Source organism: Maniola hyperantus, chromosome 26 (assembly GCF_902806685.2).
Source record: "Maniola hyperantus chromosome 26, iAphHyp1.2, whole genome shotgun sequence".
NCBI classification, from domain to species: Eukaryota; Metazoa; Arthropoda; class Insecta; order Lepidoptera; family Nymphalidae; genus Maniola; species Maniola hyperantus.
The window spans coordinates 203,657-231,199 of NC_048561.1; the positions used below are offsets into that span (position 1 = coordinate 203,657).

A 27,543-nucleotide genomic window follows, 5' to 3' on the forward strand; every position below is an offset into this window, starting at 1 on the left:
ATTTTTGGATTATATCGATGCTATATTCGAAGATATTAAAGATGTATGCGTCGATAAAACCCAAAATCAAAAGATTTTATAGGTACAAAATGTACACTTGCATTTAAAGCTTTTTGAAACTTATTTCAAGTAGGCTAGACCGTACTACGAACGTGAACTAACGTATAATTTTTTTTGAATCTACTAGGTACCCAGCTGTGAGGCATCGCTGTACGTTCTTTAAGAGTTCCCGGAGCCTCTCAATATGTGCTGAGGAGGGCCACCTAACGGGTTTTAGTGGGTAGAAATCCCACATAACCCGATTGGATTTCCCCCTCGAAAACCGGCCAAGTGCGAGTCAGAATCGCGCACCGAGGGTTCCGTACTACAGTCGTATTTTTTCGACATTTTTCACGATAAATCAAAAACATATTATACATAAAAATAAATAAAAATCTGTTTTAGAATGTACAGGTAAAGCCCTTTCATATGATACCCCACTTGATATACTTAGTTATCTTACTTTGAAAATCGAAAATACTAGATAGGTACTTATTTGTTCATTAACACGTTTTAATTTTGTCTAACGTAACCACAAATTCACGGTTTTCAGATTTATTCCTTTACTTCTACTATAAGGCTTAACTACCTGCCAAATTTCATGATTCTAGGTCAACGGGAAGTAGAACCTTGTAGGGTTCTTGACAGACAGACAACAAAGTGATCTTATAAGGGTTCCTTTTTCCTTTTGAGGTACGGAACCCTGAAAATTGCGCCAAACTTTAATTTTATCAATGAGATTCTCAAATTATAGGGATTATCTAAATTCACGTTAAATAGGCAGGTTTTCTGTATTTTTACGTGAGATATTTCGAGCCCTACTGAACCCGTGGGCGTCTGTGACGTAACAACTAAACTGTCGCCAAGCCATTGTGAAATATTGTCATTTGTAACTACTTACCTCTTTGAATAAATAATAAATTGTATCTACGTGTCATCTGTCTATGATACATATTGTTTTTTAATAGAGATAGCGAGCAAACGAGCAGGCGGGTCATCTGATGTTAAGTGATTACCGCCGCCCATGAACATTTGCAGCACCAGAGAAACCACCAATGCGTTGCCGGCCTTTCAGGAATTTGTTGGTCCGCTCCTTGAATAACCCCATGTTGTAATGTGGGAACTCCGCCGAAGGGAGTTGATTCCATAGCTTAATTATTAATTGTTTAGTTAAGTAGTTAGTTAAGTTCTTTTTATTTGTCTAGATATTTTGCAAATGCTGTGTACACATTTTATAGATACATTTATCAGCCTGTGTTTGTCTATAAGTGTCGTAGGTAGTTTGTGTTAAATTAATGTATTGTGTGTGTTCCTAATAAATAAAATAAATAAAATAGCTTGCATGTGCGTGGAAAAAAGTGGAATTATTCGCGGTGGCGTGCGGTGCGGTTATAGAAAAAGGAGGGTGGATTAAGATCAAACAACTCTTCTGATTTTAAATAAAATATTATGTTCCACAAATAGCGACAGTAAGTAACGCAAAGGTCGATTAACGGGTAACGGGTAAGCGAATGTAACGCTAAATCATGTGAACTGTAAACTGTATTGATGGTTTAATTGCCGCGCGCTATTTGTGGATGTTTCCATTTGTAGTGCCGGACGGATACTGGAGATTTTTTTTTAAATAGAGATAACGAGCAAACGAGCAGGCGGGTCAACTGATGTTAAGTGATTACCGCCGGCCATGAACATTTGCAGCACCAGAGGAACTATGCGTTGCCGGCCTTACAGGAATTTGTTGGTCCGCCTCTTGGATAACCCCATGTTGTAATCTAGTGGTAACACCGCCGATGGGAGTTGATTCCACAGTTCCAGATTGTCATCATCATCATCATCATCAGCCTGTGGACGTCCACTGTTGGACATAGGCCTTCCCTAAAGAGCGCCACCACACCCGGTCCTCAGCCTTGCTCATCCATCCAGATTTTCATGAAAATTATATTATTACTGGAGGATGACCGTTCGGTACTTGCTTGCCATGAAAATTAGAATAGAATAGAATATGTTTTTATTCAAGTAGACTTTTTACAAGCGCTTTCGAATCGTCGGGTAGTTTTAATTTACCACTGGTTCGAAACGCCGCGCCGGTCCTACCGAGAAGAACCAGCAAGAAACTCGGCGGTTGCTCTTTTTAATTTTAATTTTACAAAATTGTTATTTAAAAAGTGTTATTTCTGGTACGGAACCGTTCGTGTGCGAGTCCAACTCGCACTTTTTCAACCAACTCGAATTTTTGAGCAGTCATGTAAAAAACAAATCTACAGTGTAAGTCCGTGTTAACATACAGTCCATTACGTGTGTTTGAAATTCTCTCACGTCAATACAATTACGTTTCGCACTTTACGCGATTTCGACGTGTCGGCATTTTCAAAGCTTTCCTATTTTTCCGGCGTCTACGCTATATTACTTGCTATTACCTCAGAATACATACTTTGATTGCTTAGCGTCAACGCACACGACCGGTTTCTGTTTGAGACTGATTTTTATCCGATTCAATCCTGCCTCGATAGCTCAACGTTTAAAGGAGCGGACTGAAATCGGAAAGGTCGCCGGTTCAAACCCCTCCCATTGCACAATTGTCGCACCTACTTAAGTTAGAGGTGTGTTCAAGATAAAAGTTAGAGATGTATGCAAGATAGAAGTTAGAGATGTGTCCAAGATAAAAGTTAGAGATGTATGCAAGATAGAAGTTAGAGATGTGTCCAAGATAAAAGTTAGAGATGTATGCAAGATAGAAGTTAGAGATGTGTCCAAGATAAAAGTTAGAGATGTATGCAAGATAGAAGTTAGAGATGTGTCCAAGATAAAAGTTAGAGATGTATGTAAGATAGAAGTTAGAGATGTGTCCAAGATAAAAGTTAGAGATGTATGCAAGATAGAAGTTAGAGATGTGTCCAAGATAAAAGTTAGAGATGTATGCAAGATAGAAGTTAGAGATGTGTCCAAGATAAAAGTTAGAGATGTATGCAAGATAGAAGTTAGAGATGTGTCCAAGATAAAAGTTAGAGATGTATGCAAGATAGAAGTTAGAGATGTGTCCAAGATAAAAGTTAGAGATGTATGCAAGATAGAAGTTAGAGATGTGTCCAAGATAAAAGTTAGAGATGTATGCAAGATAGAAGTTAGAGATGTGTCCAAGATAAAAGTTAGAGATGTATGCAAGATAGAAGTTAGAGATGTGTCCAAGATAAAAGTTAGAGATGTATGCAAGATAGAAGTTAGAGATGTGTCCAAGATAAAAGTTAGAGATGTATGCAAGATAGAAGTTAGAGATGTGTCCAAGATAAAAGTTAGAGATGTATGCAAGATAGAAGTTAGAGATGTGTCCAAGATAAAAGTTAGAGATGTATGCAAGATAGAAGTTAGAGATGTGTCCAAGATAAAAGTTAGAGATGTATGCAAGATAGAAGTTAGAGATGTGTCCAAGATAAAAGTTAGAGATGTATGTAAGATAGAAGTTAGAGATGTGTCCAAGATAAAAGTTAGAGATGTATGCAAGATAGAAGTTAGAGATGTGTCCAAGATAAAAGTTAGAGATGTATGCAAGATAGAAGTTAGAGATGTGTCCAAGATAAAAGTTAGAGGTGTGTCCAAGATCGAACCCGCGAACGACCTGTGTCGTTAACCATTAGGCTATTACCGCTTACCTACATGTCAGAAATTAGAAATGTTTTGGTTATCTAAATACCTATACGAGTTTAACAAGAAAGGTTGACTGACTGATCAAACTACTGGACGGATCGGGCCGAAATTTGGCATGCAGATAGCTATTATGACGTAGGCATCCGCTGAGAAAGGGTTTTTGAAAATTCAACACCCTAAGGGGGTGAAATAGTGGTTTGAAAGTTGTGTAGTCCATGCGGACGAAGTCGCGAGCATAAGCTAGTTTAGTTATAGGAATCATAAACACCTGTTTTACGACATAGTTAGCTGCCGTCGCATGTCGTAACCTGGCTTGATGCTGCCATCAAAACATCATCAAAATAGATCGATTTTATGACTTGTACTGCCTATCGGTAATATACCTAAAATACAAAATCGTGACATTGTAAACTCCTATGAGTTAATTCAATACTACTAATATCATCATCATGATCAACCCATCGCCGATCCACTAATGAGCATTGGTCTCCTCTCAGAGTGAGAAAGGTGTGGCCATAGTGTACCACGCTAGTCCAGTGTGGATTGGCAGACTTCACACACCTTTGAGAACATTATGGAGAACTTTCAGACATGCAGCTAGCCTTTTACGCTCCATCCGCTCAACCGATTTTGACGAAATTTGGTTCAGAGATAGCTCGCATCCCGGGGAAGGACATAGGCTACTTTTTATCCCGGGAAATCAAAGAGTTCCCACGGGATTTGTAAAAATCTAAATCCACGCGGACGGTGTCACGGGCATCATCTAGTACCACTTTAACGGTGAAGGAAAACATCGTGAGAAAACTTGTTGTCATTCTACAATCTACATCTAAAACTACTGTTTGTTTGAAATTTTACTAATGTATTTATCTTATCGTAGCGCCGAGTTTCAGCAAAATCAGTTCAGTAGTTTAGCCCTGAAAATAATTGAATAGACAAACAAACTAACCTTCGCCAATCGCATTTATTAGATGAATCATGGATTAGGATATTTCGTAGCAATAATTTGTTATGAAAAAATAGAAACGAACGTTTTTATGAAATAATTGAAGTTTTCAGCAACACGTTACTTGGGCGAGTGCCAACGGACGGACTGAACGTTTAGTTTTGTATAAATATCGTTATTTGATGATGATGATGGTTTAAACTGAAAAAATTGTGTGTAAAGTTGTATATAAGTAGATATAACTCGCCCCGACAATGCACGGATAGCCGTAAAATATTTATGTACCTTAGATTAATTTATTTCTATAAATATATATAAAAGGAAAAGGTGACTGACTGACTGATCTATCAACGCTCAGCTCAAGACGGGTCGTGCTCTTTGGCATGCCTTCGCTAGCTAGCATCCGCTATGAAAGGATTTTTGAAAATTCAACCCCTAAGAGGGTGAAATAGGGGTTTAAAATTTGTGTAGTCCACGCGGACGAAGTCGCGAGCATTAGCTAGTTATTCTAATGTACATTGTACAGTGGCCGGTGGTAGCCGGCATCAGGAAATATTGTTTGTAGTTTTAGTGATTTACTATTGTACCCCGCAATGTATAACGTGCAAAACTCGGGTCAATGCCCCGCCTACGATGCGCATTGACTCCGAATGGCTTATTTACAACATTCGTTGACCTCTAGCGTTAGTCTATTTGCAATGTATCGTGAACTTTTACAAAATATAGGATTTTTTCGCGTTTTTGTTTTTGTTGTCATCATATCAATAATCATCATTATCAGTAGTATCACCTGCCTTCGTTTTTGCCAGCGTTCTGGTTACACCCTGTATGTCTGCTCTAATGGTAGACACTTGACAGTGAGTAGAACCATGTTGCTGTAAATACAAGATTTAAGTGAGATCGATAAATTACACTATTAATGGTTTGTTTTTGAGACGAACTCTTTTTTGAGAATATCGAATGATGCAAAAAACTTCTGTAGGTATAAGTACTAAGTAGTAATACTAGGTCTTTCCTGCGACTTAATCTATGGCATTCATGAATATAATCTACCAGTGAAAGAATTTTCAAAATCGGATGATTACTTCCAGAGATTACCCTCTACGTACAAATTCCCTCTCCTCTTAAAAATATTAGTGTAGATGTACCTATATAGTACGTGATAGGTCGAGATGACAATCGGGGTATGAGGCGGGGGGGTGTGCGGGGCGTCAACCCCGATTGCCATCTAGACCTGTCGCGTACTATACCTACTCCGCGTGATCAAATGATCAAATCAGATTTTTTTTTTTAAAGAATATTAGCCAATGATGACTAATATTCCCCTTTCCCCTCCAACTAAGCGTAAAGCTTGTGCTAGGAGTGGGTACGACAATAGTGCAACGGTTGGGGTTTGAATCTGCGACCTTTCGGATTTCAGTCCGCTCCTCTAATCGTTGAGCTATTGAGGCTCTATGAGGAGGAGAAATGAGGAGATCCGTAGGAGGACCAGTTACCAGAGTAAGCGACATAGCTCAACGGGTTGCGAAGCAGAAGTGGGCAATGGGCAGGGCACATAGTTCAAAAATCTGGGCAAAGGTGTTACAATGGCGACCTCGTACTGGAAAGCGCAGCGCTGTCAGATTTCTGTCAGGTTCAGGACCCGTCTTGAAACACGGACCAAGGAGTCTAGCATGTGTGCGAGTCATTGAGTTATCTGTCATTAGACTATTCCTAAAATTAGAATTCCTAAAAGGCCGGCAACGCATCGGCGGCTCCTCTGGTGCTGCAAATGTTCATGGGCGGCGGTAATCACTTAACATCAGGTGACCCGCCTGCTCGTTTGCTCGCTATATATATATCTATTTAAAAAAAAAGACTGAAAGGCGCAACGAAAGTGAACGTAGCGAGGATGGAGCGCCCGGCCCGTTCGGCCTCTCGCACTCCCGAGGCGTCTTCCAATCCGTGAATGCAGGCGCGCTCCGAGCACAGATGTCGGGACCCGAAAGATGGTGAACTATGCCTGGTCAGGTCGAAGTCAGGGGAAACCCTGATGGAGGACCGTAGCGATTCTGACGTGCAAATCTATCATCGGAACTGGGTAATAGGGGCGAAAGACTAATCGAACCATCTTCCGAAGTTTCCCTCAGGATAGCTGGCGCCGACTGTTAACATTTAGGGGATCAGGCGACAACAAACGTATCTGCGCAAACCGCTGGATTCTGGTGAGTCAAAACCACGGCGTGTGGACTTCCACACGCCCTACAAAAGACCTATGTCCAGCAGTGGACGTCTATCGGTTGATGATGTTGATGCACCGTCCCTGATAGCCAGACCCTGGTTTTAACCACATGCAACATGGCAGTCGATGCAGACGTAGGATCGTGAAAGTTGAACGATTTGGCGGTTAGTGTTAACGACAGGATCGGCAGATATAGCGTTTATAGCTAACATTAAAATGTTTACAACGGATACAGTTTAGGTGTTTTGCAGTCGTTTTCGCGAAAGTCGTAATAGCTTAGTGGCAGTGGCGGTATCTCCGTATCTCGGTATCTCTATGGCAAACTAGACACGTGCCTAGGGGCGCGAGATTACGAAGGGGCGCGTGCGATCATGTAGAGTTGGGTTTCTATGAAAAATCTTGCAGTGACCACCTCTTCTATAATCAGTACCCTTATTATAAATGCGAAAGTGTGTTTGTTTGTTTATTGGTTTGTCCTTCAATCACGTCGCAACGGATTGACGTGATTTTTCGCATGGGTATAGATAAAGACCTGCAGAGTGACATAGGCTACTTTTTAACCCGCAAAATAAAAGAGTTCCTATGGGATTTTTAAAAAACCTAATTCCACGCAGACGAAGTCGCGGGCATCAGCTAGTATAGCATAAGTCTTCACTTGTCACCGACTACCAGCTTTGCAACTACACCTACTTATTTGTAGCCCCATAAACTACCACAATACAAAACATCAGTGATAGCCTAGTGGTTAGGACGTCCGCCTTCTAATCGGAGGTCGGGGGTTCGATCCCGGGCACGCACCTCTAACTTTTCGGAATTATGTGCGTTTTAATTAATTAAATATCACTTGCTTTAACGGTGAAGAAAAATATCGTGAGAAAACCTGCATGCCTGAGAGTTCTCCATAATGTTCTCAAAGGTGTGTGAAGTCTACCAATCCGCACATGGCCAGCGTGGTAGACTATGGCCAAAACCCTTCTCACTCTGAGAGGAGACCCGCGCTCTGTAGTGAGCCGGTGATGGGTTGATCATGATGATGATACAAAACATCACATCAGTTTATAACTACAACCCAAGACTATTCATTGGACACCCTCAATCGGTTAAAATAAAAACGCACAAAGATTTGTTTCACCTATATTTCATAAATATATTATTATAAAGATGGAATTGTTACCATTTCTAAAAATTGTACATTTAAATATAAGTCCCGCAAATTGCTAATGCGCGTGGCCGCCATTATAGTGATGTCAGCGCTAGACTGAAGTTTCGAGCTGATGGTATATTTTTACTTAAATATACTTACTTACTTAATAAATGACGTCATTTCGATGTAAATGAGACATGGTTCCAGCGCAATAGCAATTTGCGGGACTTTTACATAAATCTTTTTACACAAAGCCATATAGTTGTGATGGCAACACTGATTTCAGAACGGCAGCTTTTTGATGGTAGCACTATTCAACTTATGAACTAACCTTCTTCTTATTGTTTCTATTTCTTGCCGGCGACCATTTCTTCCAGTGCTTTCATTTCAGCTGAAAACAAAACGATCAAATTATTATCTCTCTTTCTTCGTCGTATTTTTCATTAGAATAGAACAGAATATATTTTTATTCAAATAAACTTTTACAAGTGCTTTTGAATCGTCAACGTTTAATTGACCACTGGTTCGGAATGCCGTTTCTACCGAGAAGAACCAGCAAGAAACTCGGCGGTTGCTCTTTTCACGTGATCAGTTTACAATATTATTATACCATAGGTACTGTACAAGCAATTGCAGCCCCGTGCATTGCTGGCGCAAGTCAAATCCAGGCTTTTTTATCAGTAACTGATGCCCGCGACATTGTCTGCATGGATTTAGGTTTCTTAAAATCCCGCGGGAACTCTTTGATTTTCCGGGATAAAACGCATTTTCACGCGGACGAAGTCGCTAATATAAGCTAGTTACTGATATGATTACACCAAAAAAAATCATGTTAATCCATTGCAACGTAATTGAAGGACAAACCTTTGGTTTGCATCAATGTTTTGTTTAAAGAATATATTAGTCATCTTAATCACCTAAGTTCCCCTTTCCCCTCCACCTAAGCGTAAAGCTTGTGCTAGGAGTAGATACTAGATACAACAATAGTCCTACAGTTGGGTTTGTAGTTTGTACCACCGACCTGTCCAATTTCAGTCTGCTGCTTTAACCATTGAACTATTGAGGCATTGGGGGTTTATCAGTGGAACTCTTACCAGCTGCAGCCAGTTCCTTCTCCTTCCTGAGCTTCTCATCTCGGACCACCTTTTCCTTGGCTTCAATCTCTCTCAGCTTGGTTTCCTTCTTGGACAGTCTGTTCTGGTGGAAAGCTCCGTACAGGATCCCTGTCGCTAGGAATGACCAGCGACCAAACTGAAAACAAAGCATTTAATTATTATAACACGAGAAACTAAATAAAAATGCTGTGATAGCCTAGTGGTTACAAGGCCCGCCTCCTAATCGGAAGTCGGGGGTTCGATTCCGGGCATGCACTTCTAACTTTACGGAGTTATGTGCGTTTTAAGTAATTGAATATTACTTGATATTTTAACGGTGAAGGAAAACATCGTGTGGAATCCTGCATGCCTGAGAGTTCTCCATAATGTTCTCAAAGGTGTGTGAAGTCTGCCAATCCGCACATGGCCAGCGTGGTAGACTATGGCCAAAACCCTTCTAACTCTGAGAGGAGACCTGTGCTCTGTAGTGAGCCGGCGATGGGTTGATCATGATGATGATGATGATGATGATGAACAGGGGAAACTGCCTGACTCTCATGTCATGAATGACTAAAAACGTTGGCAAAAACTATAAAGTCCAAAACTTTACATTTCATAAAAACTAAATTATTGTAATCTAGGCCTATCTGTAATATGCTATTTCAGTTGAAAAAGATGTGATTTAAATTGTGTGAAAAAGTTAAATATGAAAGGAATCCTGAAATCAGCATACAAAAAAGAATAGTTCGAAAACACTGTTACATAATTTAGTATTTGTAAAAGTTGAAATATAATCAAAACTTACCTTGATCAAAGGAGAGATTTTTACGGGGGGGGCCGTATGGAAGATTAGACATGATGGTTAATTTTTTGGGAAATTATAAATCCAAATCGGATTTTTCACAAAACCCAAAATAATTTCGCTGCACAGAGGTTATATTTTAATGTTACCAGAATAGAAAAAAAATGTTTCCCTATGCTCCTTTTCATGCATACATTTTCCCCGGTTGTTGCGGTTCGTTAGTTAAAGTAATTTTACTTCTTCTGTGTTAATAGTACGGACTACGGACCCTCGTCGACACACTTGGCCGGTTTTTTTTACTTTCCATAGTAATCATTAAAGAATGATTTTGAATCATTCTTTCATGATAGAATTTCATAATAACTCTAAAATTCAAAATATCAAGATGTCATTTACAAATTCTAAAATAATCGGCATGAAATGAAACATTTCCAATACGATTTGAGTTTTTTACGTGTGGCAATAGTCATGACGTTGACAGAGGTTGACAATGCATGACAGCTTGAATGAAAACGTCAATTAATGACGTCACAACAGCCATTTTCATTCGAGTCATTCATCAATTTGATTGAAAAACTCGCGATTTTTCAATCAATCAGTCGCAAATATGGCGCTTATGGTGTCGTTTGTGTCCGTGGCGGTTTCGATATTATACACGCCGTTCCTACTTCTAATTCTGTGTGTGATATTCCTCGCTTCCATCGGAAAATCGTTGGGAGTACGGAGACTTTATGTGAATATTTTGCTTAAACTTTTCGAGGTAAGTATTTGGATTTTTCTAATGATTACGATACATACGATACTATACTGGAACCCGCATTTTTAAGTGCTTAGGCAACGTAAGTTGTTTAATTTTTAATAGGCTCTACGGTCGTGTGCAAATATTGAAATAATTCCAATAATATTTATATGTTTACATATGGTTTACATACATTTTTAGTTAGACGTAGCTTGTTGCCTTATTGGTCATCGAAACATATATCCAAGGTTTTTTTGTGTTCAATCGTCCATCAATCGAATTTACACACTAGAAATAATCGAGTACATGATTCAAACATGATACTATGATCTCACATGCATATATATTCGATAATTAGGAACACTATGGCAAGTTAACCTATACAAGATGCGACGTTTGTTAGAGCCGGCATTTTGGACTCTAACTTTCGTTTCTGACTCATGTCTTTATAAAATATCACTTTTTAGCATCTTTACATGCACTAAATACTCTAATTTTGCAATTATTTCATAATCTTTAGCTATTAGGGTAAAGTTTTATGAAAAAAGTGTAAAATAATGGTAAAATATTTCTAGTGCAGTTATTAGAAATCATCCTATGCCCTGCCATGATCCCATGGTCTTAGCTTAGTTGATTAGACATAAGAAGATAAGTACCATGGTGGTTTCTTATCATCAAGCACATTTTGCTTAATGTTGAGTTTTATCAATGAAAGAGCTTGATTTATAACTCACTTTTAGGGTGCTATACCTTGAAAAAAACCCTTGATGTCCCTCTGTCTGTCTGTCTGTCTGTCTGTCTGTCAAGATCTTTTTCTCAGTAATCTGTGGAAGTATCAAGTTGAAATTAATATCAAATACTGAGTTCTAGATTTCCTTGGAGCTGTCAAAAAATCAAGCTTTTCTGAGGGGGGTCCAAGTTTTATAGAGAAGCTACATACAAAATCTGTTCCAAAATCTACAGGGCTCAAATGGAGGGAGGGGCCATTTGAGCCCTGTAGATAAAATAGATATTCTCCAGACACTGAATTAGTTGTATAAATGAGAGAATACGAGAATAAGAGAAATTCAATTTGGGAATCTTTTATTTTTAAAATATTGTCTCTTGTCCAGTCTGGTTTTTTTAAATAATTTATTGTATACTAGCTGATGCCCGCGACTTCGTACGCGTGGGTTTAGGTTTTAAAAGTCCAATGGAAACTCTTTGTTTGCCCAGGATAAAAAGTAGTCTATGTCACTCTCCAGGTCTTTAACTATACCCATGCAAAAAGTCACGTGGATCGTTGCTCCGTTGCGACGTGATTGAAGGACAAACCAACAAACAAACACACTTTCGCATTTATAATATGGGTAGTGACTAGTGAAGCCAATAACTTTTTTATAACATTGTAGTGAGGCAAGCAATGAACTCGCACTATCAATTTATTTATCTGTGGAGATTACAAGCACTTTGTTATCAGTTAAAAATAATACCAAAGTCTAAAATTAATACTTGATAGTGATATAATTGGAATATTGAAATTTAATCTTTACCACCTTTACCTACCCTAACAGCATTCCTGACAGTTGAAATTTTCACTGATGCTGTATTTCTGTTGTCGCTATAACAACAAATACTAAAAAACGCCGGCCAAGTCCGAGTCAGGCTCGCGCACCTAGGGTACCGTACTACAGTCGTATTTTTTCGACATTCTGCACGATAATTCAAAAACTATGATGCATAATAATAAATAAAACTCTGTTTTAGAATGCACTGGTGAAGCCCTTTCATAAATCATACCCTTCTTACTTCTAAAATTCATAACACTAATAATTAGTTCATGACCACAATTTTTTTTTGTGTGATGTAACCATCAATTCGCGGTTTGCAGATTTTTCCCCGAATGTCAGCTATAAGACCTACCTACCTGCCAAATTTCTTGATTCTAAGTCAATGGGGAGTACCCTGTAAGTTTCTTGACAGACAGACAGATAGACAAAAAGTGATCCTATAAGGGTTCCGTTTTTCCTTTTGAGGTACGGAACCCTAAAAATGTGATTTTTTTGCTCGTTTATATAGATAATGGTATGGAACCTTTCGTGCGCGCGTCCGACTTCAAACAGGACAAAAAGTAGGCTATCCATAGCCCAGGCCCCAGAGATGCAAGGATGCAGTACCAAATTTCGTAAAAACATGTAAACGCATGATTCTTTCAAAATCCCGTGGGATCACCACGATTTAGGAATGCAATTCCTTAATAAACGAAATGGCGGGAAAAAATTCGTTATAAGTAACAGTAAGTAACCCAAAAAACCCGGGAGTTTCCCTGATAAGGCAACTAACTTGGCACTGCACCAACAAACTTTAATTCTTTTGTTGTTTTTAAAACAAAGTTTAGTTCCTAACAAAGGATATTGTGTTAAACGTAACACATTTTAAACAAAGCCTTATTTACATAGATACGTGCGTACGTACGAACAAAAACGTTTGTACCTTATCTTTATCAACCATACTAATATTTTGAGAAAGCGCGTCTGTCTGTCTTTTTGCGAGGTTACAACGGCTCATCCGATTGACTGATTTTTAGGGTTCTGTACCCATAGGAGAAAACGGGATCCTATGTCTGTCCGTCTGTCACCAGGCTTTATCTCATGAACTGTGATAGACAGTTGAAATTTTCACAAATGATGTATTTCTGTTGCCGCTATAACAACAAATACAAAAAAACAGAATAAAATAAATATTGAAGGGGGCTCCCATACAGCAAATGTAATTTTTTTTGGTCGTTTTTGCTCGATAACGGCAAAAGGTAGACGCTTGAAATATTCACAGAATGTTTAGTTATATATCTTCTATATATTATATATCTTCTAATCTCTATATGTATATAAAAATGAATCGCTGAATGTGTTGCTGATCGCAAATATCGAGAATAGCTGAACCGATTTCGCTAATTCTTTTTTTATAATATTCCTTGAAGTACGAGGATGGTTCTTACAGAGAGAAAAATTAAAAAATTGCCTGAGAAAGAATCTACTGTTAGGCGGTGCGAAGTTCGCTGGGGCAGCTAGTTCACTTTAAAAATAAATAATTGAATTAAAATAAAAACAAATATTTAAGGGTCCCATACAACAAACGTGATTTTTTTGTACGGAACCCTCAGTGCGCGAGTCTGACTCGCACTTGGCCGGTTTTCAGCAGTTGACTATCACCTTCGTATCTTTAGGTTTAAGTTAACGTAAGTAATTATCACTATTACATCATTATATTACAAATTCAACAAGTGACATTCAAAACGTACAATGGTACTTATTTTGCATAATGCTTCGAGTATGAGTTACTAATCAGTTATTGAAATAAAGCTAATTATATTAGGTAAATAATCGTTTCATTACTAGCTAATGCCCGCGACTTCGTCCGCGTGTTTTAGATTTTTTAAATCCCATGGGAACTCTTTGATTTTTGAAAGCTATTATTCCTGAGTAACGTAACAAAATACAGCCTGTATTTTATTTCCAAAAAATTGGAATAAGCTACCCGTGCGAAGCCGGGGCGGGTCGTTAGTGATATCGATATAATAACACAATTAATAAGGTTAGAAGATTAACCTTTAACTGGCGGCTCAGAGTCAATAGTCGATAACAGTGACCTCTAGTGGCGGAAAATCTTCCACTTTCCTGATTTGTTGTAAACAAGTAGGTATGGACTGAGAGCACGCCACGGACAGGCCTTTATCTATATATTTACTAGCTGATGCCCGCGACTTCGTCCGCGTGGAATTAGGTTTTTTAATATCCCGTGGGAACTCTTTGATTTTCAGGGATAAAAAGTAGCCTGTGTCACTCTCCAGGCCTTCATCTATACACATGCAAAAAATCACGTTGTTCCGTTTCTCCGTTGCGACGTGATTGAAGGACAAATTAACAAACAAACACACTTTCGCATTCATAATAAGGGTCCCTTTTTTAATAGAGATATCGAGCAAACGTGCAGGCGGGTTTGTCCTTCAATCACGTCGCAACGGTGCAACGGATTGACGTGATTTTTTGCATGGGTATAGATAAAACCCTGGAGAGTGACATAGGCTACTTTTTATCCCGGAAACCTAAATCCACGCAGACAAAGTCGCGGACATCAGCTAGTAGACCCATATTTTTATGACTCGATTACTTGTAGATATGTCGTACCTGGGCGCCATTAGATTACTGCGCACAAAATAGCGCCATTAGGTAACTGCAGTTATAACCCGATAAAGGCTCATTTTTAGAGTTCCGTACCCAAAGGGTGCCAACGGAGACCCTGCATATTAAGCCTCCGTTGTCTGTCCATCCATCGCGTCAGTCAATCCGTCCGTCTGTCTGCCAGCGGGCTGTATCTCGTGAACCGTAATAGGTAGAGAGTTGAAGTTTTCACAAATTATGTACCTACTAGCTAACGCTCGCGACTTCGTCCGCGTGGACTTCACAAATTTCAAACCCCTATTTCACCCCCTTAGGGGTTGAATTTTCAAAAATCCTTTCTTAGCGGATGCCTACGTCATAATAGCCATCTGCATGCCAAATTTCAGCCCGATCCGTCCAGTAGTTTGAGCTGTGCGTTGATAGATCAGTCAGTCAGTCAGTCAGTCACCTTTTCCTTTTATATATATAGATTTCTGTTCCCGCTATAACAACAAATAATAAAAAAAAACAAAAAGACCGCCATGAAAATTAGAAAAATAAAATTAGTGTTATTTCTTGTGCGATGGTTCGGAATCCTTCGGATACAAGTCCGACTCGCACTTGCCCGATTTTTTTCAAACAAGTTAAATAGTTGTAGGAAAGTATAATTCCCGCAAATTGCTAAAACGCGTGGCCACCATTTTATTGACAGCACTAGACTGAAGTTTCGAGCTGACGTCAAAATGACGTCATTTCGATGTTAATGAGACAAGGTTCCAGCGCAATAACAATTTGCGGGACTTATACTAAGTACCTTGTTTTATTTCAATGTTATCACAAATAGTTGTGAATGAATGATTACCATAATGGTCAGGTTCGCATCTAAGTTACGACCTTACGTAATCACCAGTTTACTTCATATAAATACCGGCCAAGTGCGAATCAGATTCGCGCACCGAGGGTTCCGTACTACAGTCGTATTTTTTCGACATTCTGCACGATAATTCAAAAACTATGATGGATAAAAATAAATAAAAATCTGTTTTAGAATGTACAGGTGAAGCCCTTTCATATGATACCCCACTTGATATAGTTATCTTACTTTGAAAATTGAAAACACTAATTATTAGTTCATGACCACAATTTAATTTTTTTTGTGTGATGTAACCACAATTTCACGGTTTTCCGATTTTTCCTCTAATGTCTGCTATAAGACCTACCTACGTACCAAATTTCATGATTTTAGGTCAACGGGAAGTACCCTAATAGGTTTTCTTTACACACGACGGACAGACAGACAGATAAGGAAGTGGTCATAAAAGGGTTCCTTTTTTCATTATAAATGTCTCCTTCCTAAGGGTTTATTTTTTTTATGTTATTCAGATACAAGTTAGCCCTTGACTGCAATCTCACCTGATGGTAAGTGATGATGCAGTCTAAGATGATAGCGGGCTAACCTGGAAGGGATATGGCAGTTTTTATTAAACCCGTACCCCTTTGGTTTCTACACGGCATCGTACCGGAACGCTAAATCGCTTGACGGCACGGCTTTGCCGGTAGGGTGGTAACTAGCCACGGCCGAAGCCTCCCACCAGACCAGACCAGAAATTTAGAAATTATAAAATTCCAAACCCCTGCCAGGAATCGAACCCGGGACCTCCCACTAATAAGACCACAGCGCTCATGACTGCGCCAGGGAGGTCGTCAAAGTCCTTTTTTCCTTTTGAGGTACAGAACCTTAAAAAAGATGTAAGCCTACAGAGGGACAGACGCGACGTCGCGCGACGGGAAGCGACTTTATGCCATACTAGCTTATGCTCGCGACTTCGTCCGCGTGGACTACAAAATTTCAAATCCCTATTTCACCCCCTTAGGAGTTGAATTTTCAAAAATCCTTTCTTAGCTATCTGCATGCCAAATTTCAGCCCGATCCGTCCAGTAGTTTGAGCTGTGAGTTGATAGATCAGTCAGTCAGTCAGTCAGTCAGTCAGTCAGTCAGTCAGTCAGTCACCTTTTCCTTTTATATATATAGACTATGTGCAGATAATGGGACTGGGTAGTTATGAATCAGCATTATTATACCTTGATATCGTCAATCGTGGGTCCAAAGTGTAGGCGAGTCACCGAAGTAGCAATGTCATTCACTGTTAGGTAATCTTTGGACCTTCCGCTCGTACAATAATATACAAACCTACAAAATCAGGCCAGCAAAAACAAAAGCAGGCGAGAAAGAGGCGATCTAATTGAAACTTACAAAATTCATACTAATATTATAAATGCGAAAGTGTGTCTGTCTGATAGCTTTTCACGGCTCAACCGTTCAACCGATTTCGACGAAATTTGGTACAGAGATAGCTTGCATCCCGGGGAAGGACATACGCTACTTTTTATCCCGGGATTTTTAAAAACTTAATTCCACGCGGACGAAGTCGCGGGCATCTGACTATTAATTACATTTGACTAATTTTTGTTTTTTTTTTGTTCACTGATTATTAATTATTTTAAAAATTGACACTCAAAAATATTTGCACACTATTAATTTAGTAGAAACATTCTTGCAAATAAATGATTATTTATTTATTTATTTATCAGCTAGTACTAAATAATTATTATAATGTCCCAAAGGAGAGCAATTTAGGAGACATGATATGAAGCTACAATATCAATTGCCATCGTCAAATCCATTAAAACACTTTCTGCCCAGCAGAGTTGTTCACATGTGGAATATATTTGACGACCTCCCTGGCGCAGTGGTGAGCGCTGTGGTCTTATTAGTGGGAGGGCCCGGGTTCGATTCCTGGCAGGGGTTTGGAATTTTATAATTTCTAAATTTCTGATCTGGTCTGGTGGGAGGCTTCGGCCGTTGCTAGTTACCACCCTACCGGCAAAGCCGTGCCGCCAAGCGATTTAGCGTTCCGGTACGATGCCGTGTAGAAACCAAAGGGGTATGGGTTTAATAAAAACTGCCATACCCCCATCACTTACCACCAGGTGAGATTGCAGTCAAGGGCTAACTTGTATCTGAATAAAAAAAAATAAAAAAAAATTGCCTGAGGATGTGGTTATGTCAAGTTCTGTTAACCAGTTCAGCAATAGATTAAACAAACATTTGGAAAACTCCAAGCACTTCTGATGTACATGCATCAGCGAAAGCTGCTTAGTCTATTCAAAATAATAATAATAATAAAAAAATGACTCCTCACGCGCCATTTTAACTCTATGGGTCAACTGGGTCAAAAGTACGGTCCACCTGCCCCTACCAGGAATCGAACCCGCTTATCATTCTTAGATCACACTAAGTGCGATGGACACTTTTTAGTTGAAAATTTAGAGATAGCCTTTCGATATAAGAACCTGCGACCGTTTGGTAAGGATCTATTGAGCACTGAGCCATCGGGTGTTAGTAAGTTTGCGTGCATTCAGTTTGTGTATGATTAGTTGATTACGATAAGTAGGTATTTTTGTGTCGTTTCGAAATTATAGCCATTTGCTCAAGGTCTTATATCGTGTTGTAAGGTTGACGTCATTAATGACCCTAAACAATAATATAAGTGTAGCTCGCGACAGGTTGAGTTGGCAATCTGGATTTAGGTTTTTAAAAATCCCGTGGGAACCCATCAATTTTCCAGGATGAAAAGTAGCCTATGTTCTTCCCCGGGATATAAGCTAACTCTGTATTAAACTTCGTCAAAATCGGTTGAACGGATGGGCCGTAAAAAGCTAGCAGACAGACAGACACTCTTTTGCATTTATAATATTAGTACGGAGTATGGATAATATGGATTCTTAGGCATGCAGGTTTCCTCACGATGTTTTCCTTCACCGTTGAAGCGAGTGATATAACTCTGAAAAGTTAGACATCTGCCAATCCGCTCTTGGCCAGCGTGGTAGACTATGGCTAAAACCCTTCTCACTCTGAAACCCTTGCTCTGTAGTGAGCCGGCGATGGGTTGATCATGATGATGATGAGGAATTTTTTAATTTACACTTTTGAATACGGGAAAATGATGAAGAGTTGTTCATGTTCCCAGTATGGCAGACAACACATCGAGGTGGCAAAGAAGCTGCAGCGAACCGACAGCTCTGACAGCTCTGATGAGGAAGAGCTTCCCGCGCCCGACGACAAGCCCCCCTCCGCCGTCATCAAGGAGAACGGCGTCAACGGTAAACTATAATAGTTTATAAAACTAAAACTAAAAATTGCCCCCAAATGGAGGTTTGTTATTAAATAGTTTTAATTATTTAACTATAAATAATTAAAACTATTTGATAACAAACTAACTTTAACTATTTGTTATTAAATAGTTTTAATTATTTAACTATAAATAATGAAAACTATTTGATAACAAACCTCCCTTTGGGGACAATTCTTAGTTTTAGTTATTATTGTATTTTTGTCTTATTACTTTAACTTATCTTATTCTATTTTATTTGGTACATTTGTATATGTATTTGTATTTTATTTATATGTGAAATGGGTGTAAAAATTGCCTAAATAAACGACTATTATAAACTTCTGTATGTAGCATGCGACAGGTCGAGGTGGCAATCGGGGTGTGAAGTGAGGAGACGCTGCCTATAGACCTCAGCCTAGGAATCCACACAATTTTCGCACCTTTAACGGATTCAGCGGTAATTGGTAGATTAAACAATAACTGCAGGCAAATTGATTTGCGTACATTAGCAGTTACATTCGATAAAAAACCCCGCCAAGTGCGAGTCAGGCTCGCGCAACCAGGGTTCCGTAATACAGTCGTATTTTTTCGACATTTTGCACGATAATTCAAAAACTATGATGCAGAACAATAAATAAAAATCTGTTTTAGAATGTACAGGTGAAGATCTTTCATATGATACTTGATATAGTTATCTTACTTCGAAAATTGAAAATACTAATTATTTGTTTATGACCACAATTTAATTTTTTTGTGTGATGTAACCACAAATTCACGGTTTTCAGATTTTTTCCCAAATGTCAGCTATAAGACATACCTACCTGCCAAATTTCATGATTGTAGGTCAACGGGAAGTACTCTGTAGGTTTCTTGACAGACTGAAAGACAGACAACAAAGTGATCCTATAAAGGTTCCATTTTTCCTTTTGAGGTACGGAACCCTAATAAGCGGACTTTTAGCGACGAACTTGTGAAAAAATCTCATTACAATGTAACGGTTTTTAACTGAGTTCCGGAAAGAAGGAGATTCTCGATTCCCGGCCTCAATCGGCACCCCGTTGCCATTGCCATCTCAACCTGTTGCGGACTGTATATATTATGTGTGTTTGTATCTATGGTGTGTTCCTACCTTTGTATCTAACTAAGGCAGTGGTCCGACCGCCGGCGAGAAAACGACTAACTATCGGCGATTTTCCCTCTCAAGAAACGCACAGTAAATGTACATTCCGTGTAAACGAAAGAGATGCATATATCAAAAGTTGCTCTCTGACTGTTCACACTGCCGGCGACGACTCGCTTTACTAGTTTTGTCGCTGAGCGACGAGCTTTCAAAAATAAACTCGCTCAGCGATATTCTTTCACACAGGCACAGGACTGAGCGACCGAGGGCGAATGGCGCGAGCACAGATGAGTGAGAGTAATTGCTCGTCGCACTTGCACACTCGCTTATAGCCCGGCGACAAAACTATCGAAACTACACACTCGCTTCCCGCTGATCGCCAACTCGTTTATAGTTTCTAGTTCTACTCGTTTCTCGTTCATCGTCGGCGGTCGGACCACTGCCTAAGTTGGAAAGTAGCGCCTTAACCGCTGGTCCGATTTTGATGATTATACTCGTATAGTATAGATTTGTGCTAACACCCATAATATCCTGCAGGCACAAAGAACAGCGTGATAGAGCGGCAAGAGATCCTGGGTCCGTCGCCAGAACTCAACTACAAGAGGAGTAAGAGTCAGGAGCGGCTGCAGAACGGGCATCTCACAGCAGAGGTCAAAGGAGAGGTAACCAATTTATACTATACTAGCTGATGCACGCGACTTTGTCCGCGTGGAGGAAACAAATTTTAAACCCCTATTTTACACCCTTAGGGTTGATCTTTAACAATGAGATTTTAACATATGAGCTTAATAAAATATGTCATACTGCTAATTGCAAAAGTATTAACTAAAAAACTTCTTTATAGACACTTCAAAACTGACAGACTTTCATACAAACTTCACACCCCTATTTTACCCCTTAAGGGGACTCAGTTCAGTGCTTTCTTCATACAAACGTAGGAGGGAAATTACAACAATATTCGATATTGTACGCACAAAACTAAGAATTATATCGATTTATCTTGTCATTATCTAGGTTTATTGATATATAAAACATTGAAAAAAATATTGATTTAAAAGTTACGAGGCTCAAAAGATTCCTATTTTAACACTAAATTAATGACAACTTTGGGTGTAAATAAATAAGATTAGGGATATGAAAATTATAAAACAATTTATCATTAGACGTAGTTTATTTATTCATTAGTTGAAATAGCTTTACTTTGCAAACATAAATTCAGCAGTTTTTTCTCAAAAATACTTTTCCTAAACCCTTTTCGCGCGCTTGATTTCAGTGAAAATCATCGTGCCTCTCCACTTTCTCATACAATGTCAAGTGAAAAGTAAACATGTTACCCACGTGCGCTGCCAATTTTGGTCGAGCGTCCTGCGTCACCTTAAGGGGTTGAATTTTGAAAAATCCTTTTTTAGCGGATGTCTACGTCATAATAACTATCTGCATGCCGAATTTCAGGCCGATCCGTGCAGTAGTTTGAGCTGTGCGTTGATAGATCAGTCAGTCACTCAGTCAGTCACCTTTTCCTTTTATATGTATAGACTAGCTGATGCTCGCGACGGTTTAGGTTTTTAAAAATCCCGTGGGAACTCTTTGATTTTCCAGGATAAATTGTAGCCTGTGTCACTCTCCATGTCTAACTACACCCATGTAAAATATACCATCGATCTGTTGTTCCGTTGAGACGTGATTTATTTTTATTTTTATAAAGTATATCAGCCATGTTAAATGACTAGTATTCCCCTTTCCTCTCCAACTAAGCGTCAGGCTTGTGCTAGGAGTAGGTACGACAATAGTGCAACGGGCAGGGTTTGAACCGTCGACCTTTCGGTTTTCAGTCCACTCCTTTACCCGTTGAGCTATTGAGGCTAAACCTAAGATTGAAGGACAAACCAACAAACAAACACACTTTCGCATTTATAATATGGGTACTGATATATTTTTTAATTTATAGACTAGCGCTTGGCTGCAATCAGACTTGGTGGCAAGTGATGATGCAGCCTAAGATAGAGCGCGCTTGCCTAGAAGATCTCTATTCATTAGACTTGAAGGTACCCATAATATTATGATTGGAGGGGAAAACTGATGCTGGAAGGGTGGTCCAAACCGGTTCGAATTAGAAACGAGGAGGCTGTTCATTCTTCTTTCTTCTGTATAGTCATCTTCTCCAAGTAATTCTCCTCTTTGCAGAGGAACCTGGAGTTCCACCTGCACCACTGCATGGACCTGGTCAAGGCTGGCATGGAGTCGATAATCGAAGACCAGGTCACCTCCGTCTTCGAGGCTGAGGAGCTGAGGAGTTGGAACCTCCTCACCAGGACCAATAGGTATACCGGATTTTTCATTTTAGGGTTACCCGAAGGTTGCCAACGGGACCCTATCAACGGTTCCGTTAATACGATACAAAAACCATTTTTTTTGTGATGTAAACACAAATACACAGATTTCAGATTTTTCCCCTCATGTCTGTTATAAGACCTACCTACCTTCCAAATTTCATGATTCTAGGTCAACGGAAAGTACCGTGTAGATTTTTTGACAGACACGACAGACAGATGGACATAGATAACAATTAATTGATCCTATAAAGGTTCCTTTTTTCCTTTAGAGGTACGGGAACCCTTAAAAAATAAATTGTTATTTCTGGTATACACCTAAGTGGGTAAAATAGGGGTTTGAAATTTGTGTAGTCCACGCGGACGATGTCGCGGGAATAAGCTAGTTTGTGATATGTACATATGTTCACCCAGTACTGAAGCGACTGGCAATGCCATCTAGTAGCGACATTTCGCTACTAGCGAAACCGTGGCCTAGCGGGCAAGGCGTCGGGCGCGAAACCCAGTAGACGCAGGTTCGAATCCCGCCGGTTCCGCAATTTTTGATATGTATTTAAAATTATCTAAAGCTACTAGCAGTTGCCCGCGACTTCGTCTGCGGAAAATTTCTGGTTTTTCATGAGATCAGAAATTTTCCCGCTGCAAGAGGCCTCACTTACCTAGATACTCACTCATTCTCACCTTACAACGTTCGACCCCTCCTTTCACTCCCTTAGGGGGGAATATAGTTAGATCCTTTCTTATCTGATAGCTACCCCCTAGAAAGGACCTACGTTTCAAATTTCAAGTTAAAATAACAATAGGTATTTAAAACTTTTCGATAAAAACTTTTCCCCCTATTTTACCATCCTTAAGGGGGGAATTTCTCAAACTGACTTCTACAGATTTTTATTATTTAAACCTATTAACCTAAATGTCGATTTTCACGTCTCTAACTTCAAAAGCATAGGACTTTCATATAACCTTCCACCCCCCATTTCACCCCCTTAGGAGAACATCCCCCATGTTCTCGAAACCGTTTCTTAGCTCACACCTACGTCCTAGAAGAAACCTACGTTCCAAATTCCAAGTTTGTAGGCTTTATAGTTCCTGAGATTTGGTGATTAGTCAGTGAGTCAGTCAGTGAGTGAGTGGTATTTCGCTTTTATATATTTAGATAAAGATTAATTTGTTATTTTGCAGACAGTACGAGTTTCTGACATGGCGGCTTACCATCATATGGTTCATGGGCTTCGTGGTCCGATACTTCTTCCTGCTGCCGCTGAGGATATTTATATTTGTCGTTGGGGTGAGACACTACCTTTATTTTAACTTTACTTTAACTTTACTTTAACTTTACTTTAACTATACTTTAACTTTACTTTAACTTTACTTTAACTATACTTTAACTTTACTTTAACTTTACTTTAACTTTACTTTAACTATACTTTAACTTTACTTTAACTATACTTTAACTTTACTTTAACTATACTTTAACTTTACTTTAACTATACTTTAACTTTACTTTAACTATACTTTAACTTTACTTTAACTATACCTTAACTTTACTTTAACTTTACTTTAACTTTACTTTAACTATACTTTAACTTTACTTTAACTATACTTTAACTTTACTTTAACTTTACTTTAACTTTACTTTAACTATACTTTAACTTTACTTTAACTATACTTTAACTTTACTTTAACTATACTTTAACTTTACTTTAACTTTACTTTAACTATACTTTAACTTTACTTTAATTTTATTTGTACACTCATCATCATAGATCATCATCGACGAACGTCCACTGCTGGACATAGGTCTCTTGTAGGGACTTCCGCACGTCACCTCGCTCGCACCGGGCTAGCGCGGGGGCTGTGCGGGTGTGCGGGGCGTTCCCTCCCCGGTTGCTATCTCGACCTTTCGCGTACAGTACACGGCAGAAAATATTGTCCATCGACTTGACAAAGCGATAGCGGTTTCGTAGAGCGTTGTCTCTGTCGTCACATGGGTGACAGAGACAACGAAGCCGAAATCTCATTCTAAAGGTTCCACTGCTGGACATATGTGTCTTGTAGGGACTTGCGCCGCCGCCATCTATCGACCCTGCGACTCGTTTGATGTATTCCATCCACCTAGTGAGGGGTCTTCCGACGCTGCGCCTTCCGGTGCGAGGTCGCCATTCCAGTACCTTGGGACCCCAACGTCTATATCCATACTAATATCATAAATGCGAAAGTGTGTCTGTCTGTCCGCTAGCCTTTCACGGCCCATCCGTTCAACCGATTTTGACGAAATTTGGTACAGAGATAGCTTGCCTCCCGGGGAAGGACATACGCTACTATTTATCCCGGAAAATCAAAGAGTTCCCACGGGATTTTTAAAAACCTAAATCCACACGGAAGAAGTCGCGGGCATCATCTAGTATTATAATTATAATAAATGATGGTACCCTGCGAGTTTTAAGCTCATTGTGAAAATTTCCATATTTAATCTGTTTTGAAAGTGTTAATTAGTTTTGATAACAATATCAATTTCTTTTATCGTTTATTCAAGACTAGCGACCCGCCCCGGCTTCGCACGGGTAGCTTATTACAATTCTCGTAGGGATCTCTAATTTTTTGAAAATAAAATAGCTTTCAGAAATAATGTAGCTTTTCTACTGGTGAAAGAATTTTCAAAATCGGTTCAGTAGTTCCAAAGATTACTTCGTACAAATACACTTACAAACTTGAGTACCTTATTGCAATTATTTTCGTAGGGATCTCTAACTTTTGAAAATAAAATAAAGTTTATGTCACTCAGAAATAATGTAGCTTTCTACTGGTGAAAGAATTTTCAAAATTGGTTAAGTAGTTCCAGAGATACAAACAAACTTACAACAAACTTTACCTCTTTATAATATTAGTAAAGATTAGTATACTGGATTTGTATATCTATGACAATTTAAGTTATTAATAAAATATATCGCACCGCAAGGTCTAAACTGATTCAACTCAAAAACCTCGACTTTTGAGATATCCTCATTTTATGAGCGTTGTCTCTGTCACTCATACCTATATGACGTTTTGTGGGTCTCAACGACAGAGACAACGATCTACAAATCCGCTATCTCCTACTAAAGGTCGATGCACATTATTTTCTGCCGCGTACTGTACCTATATTCTAAACATAACTAAGTAATTCCTCTAAAACACATAAAAAAATCCTTTAATTATTATTTTTTAATTGTTAATAATTTCTGTAGATAAAAAAATTGTTGTTCTGACAAAAGTGTTTTTTTGAGTTGAGACAGTTTTGTAGTGGTGCGATATTATACTTCTGTGATAAGATTTGTAATATGCACTTAATCTATTCCTTTCTTTATCTTGTAATTTTTTATGTTTTTCCTGTACTTAAGGCATTTCGATAAGTTATTTTTTGAATTACGATCTGATAGACAAAGTAAAGATAATTTTAATTCATCTTCCATATCCATAACCATTCCATATGGTTCAATAACAATTTTAGTTAATTCTCAGAATGGTTTATTAAAATGCCTTTAAATAATAAATACTTTTTATTTTGTCTTCTACTAACTTTCTTTTTTTTTTTTTGCTCGATTAAAACCCCCATTTGGCCTAAGCACTACAACCCACCAAAAAACTATTTTTTTTTTAAATATATTATGTTTTCTTTCATTGGAAAAACTAAAAAAAACACCTAATATTGTGGCTAATTCCGTTGTACACAATCTCTAAACTAAACTAAAATGACACGTGTAAATCTATTGCTATCCCTTTCATTATGTTGCTTGCGGAAAAGGATGGCACTAGATTTATACCTGTTAAGTTAGTTTCGTTTAGAGATTGTGTACAAGAGAATCGGCCTCATTGTACTAATATATGTATATAAGTTTTTTGTTGTATAAGTAATAGAAGAAGAAGCGAAGCATGTGGAAGTGATGTTTAATATCTACCAAAAATGACTGATAAATAATAGTGGCAACCCCAAGTATTAAAATTTTAGTTAGTTCATCGATTCTACACAAAAACTCAGTAAAATCAATTTTGGATGGAAAATAACCAACATGTATTGTGTACCAATTTGTACAAAATATTAAAATTAATTCATTTATTCAAAATAGGTAACGTAAAAAATAGCTCCTCATGCGCCATTTTAACTTTGTGTCTTATTTCATGTCAAAAGTACGATTTTAGTCCTTATTTTAAAGGCGAATCGTACTTTTGACATGACAGTTGACCCATAGAGTTAAAATGGCGCGTGAGGAGTCATTTTGTATGGACTACACTAAACTAATGATGTAATGGGGATAATTAATTGCGTAAACTTAAAACTAAAGCTACAAGGGTTCCAAACGCGCCCAGGTCTGAGAAGAGCCCACAACAAACTCAGCCGGGTAAAAAATACTCAACGGGACAACAATTCCAATAAAATCCCGTTGAGTCACAGTGTTACACACGGAGGTGTGACTCAACGGGAATAACTCTTCTTTTGGTAATATTATTGAACAAACATGGCAACACCAGGTCCTGACGATGATAACGTCTCTGTCGCTTATCGGATTCCTGCCAGAGAGCAAGTCCCGGCGCTGGCTGGCCGGCGTCTTCTACAAGATCTCCATCCGGACGCTCATGCGCAGCATGTCCATCGTCACCAACTTCCACGACGTGGAACACGTGCCGAGGTTCAACGGGTTCTGTGTAGCCAACCACACCAGCCCCATTGACGTGGGGGTTTTGAGTGTCAACACTTGTTTCTCATTGGTAGGATTTTAAGGTGTTGCCAGTCTTGGGGAAAATGTGCTTATTTTCTACCATTTTATGTTTTGGTCGAATTTTTAGGATGTTGCCAGTGGATTGGGAAAAATGTGCTTATTTTCTACCATTTTATATTTTTGGTAGGGTGTTGCCAGAATCTTGGGGTAAATGGGCTTGTTTTTCTAAGTTTTCTCGTGTACGTTTTTTATATATAAGAATTTTAAGTTGAATGTGTATGTTTTGTAAGCGGATTTGCTTAAACTATTTTTTTAGCCAATCACATAAAAGCACAGTTTCTCAATTTGTTCTCTTTTTAAAGCCTAACATAATGTATAATGCATACATTTTAAGTTCTCACTCGCAATTTTGCTCTACGTGTCATCTGGCATGTCTTAAATACAGTCCACCCTTC

At 38.8% G+C, this 27,543-nt stretch overlaps 3 protein-coding genes across 5 annotated transcripts in view; 2 read left to right on the forward strand and 1 right to left on the reverse strand.

The window, feature by feature from the left end:
- The first annotated feature begins 1,993 nt into the window (after positions 1-1,993).
- On the forward strand, positions 1,994-3,664 carry LOC138404119 (uncharacterized). Its single transcript, XM_069507353.1, has 2 exons — positions 1,994-1,999; positions 2,651-3,664. The coding sequence occupies exons 1-2, from the start codon at positions 1,994-1,996 to the stop codon at positions 3,662-3,664; spliced, it is 1,020 nt and encodes a 339-aa protein (XP_069363454.1).
- Positions 3,665-7,968: 4,304 nt separating this feature from the next.
- ATPsynE (ATP synthase, subunit E) lies at positions 7,969-10,052 on the reverse strand. The gene is given in 4 exon segments (XM_034982212.2): positions 7,969-8,383; positions 9,087-9,243; positions 9,892-9,921; positions 9,923-10,052. Coding segments are annotated over 4 exon segments (252 nt in total). The 5' UTR covers positions 9,944-10,052; the 3' UTR covers positions 7,969-8,339.
- A 368-nt stretch (positions 10,053-10,420) lies between these two features.
- The window catches only part of Gpat4 (Glycerol-3-phosphate acyltransferase 4), a 32,301-nt gene continuing 15,178 nt past the window's right edge, over positions 10,421-27,543 (forward strand). The window contains exons 1-6 of one of the 3 annotated variants that reach the window (XM_034982208.2): positions 10,421-10,648; positions 18,798-18,930; positions 20,599-20,723; positions 22,246-22,382; positions 23,574-23,679; positions 26,901-27,137. In XM_034982208.2, the coding sequence (XP_034838099.1) occupies positions 10,496-10,648; positions 18,798-18,930; positions 20,599-20,723; positions 22,246-22,382; positions 23,574-23,679; positions 26,901-27,137 (891 nt within the window). In that variant the 5' untranslated portion in view covers positions 10,421-10,495. The remainder of the gene's footprint in view (positions 10,649-18,797; positions 18,931-20,598; positions 20,724-22,245; positions 22,383-23,573; positions 23,680-26,900; positions 27,138-27,543) is intronic. The other 2 variants (XM_034982207.2, XM_069507538.1) reach the window with 2 other exon arrangements.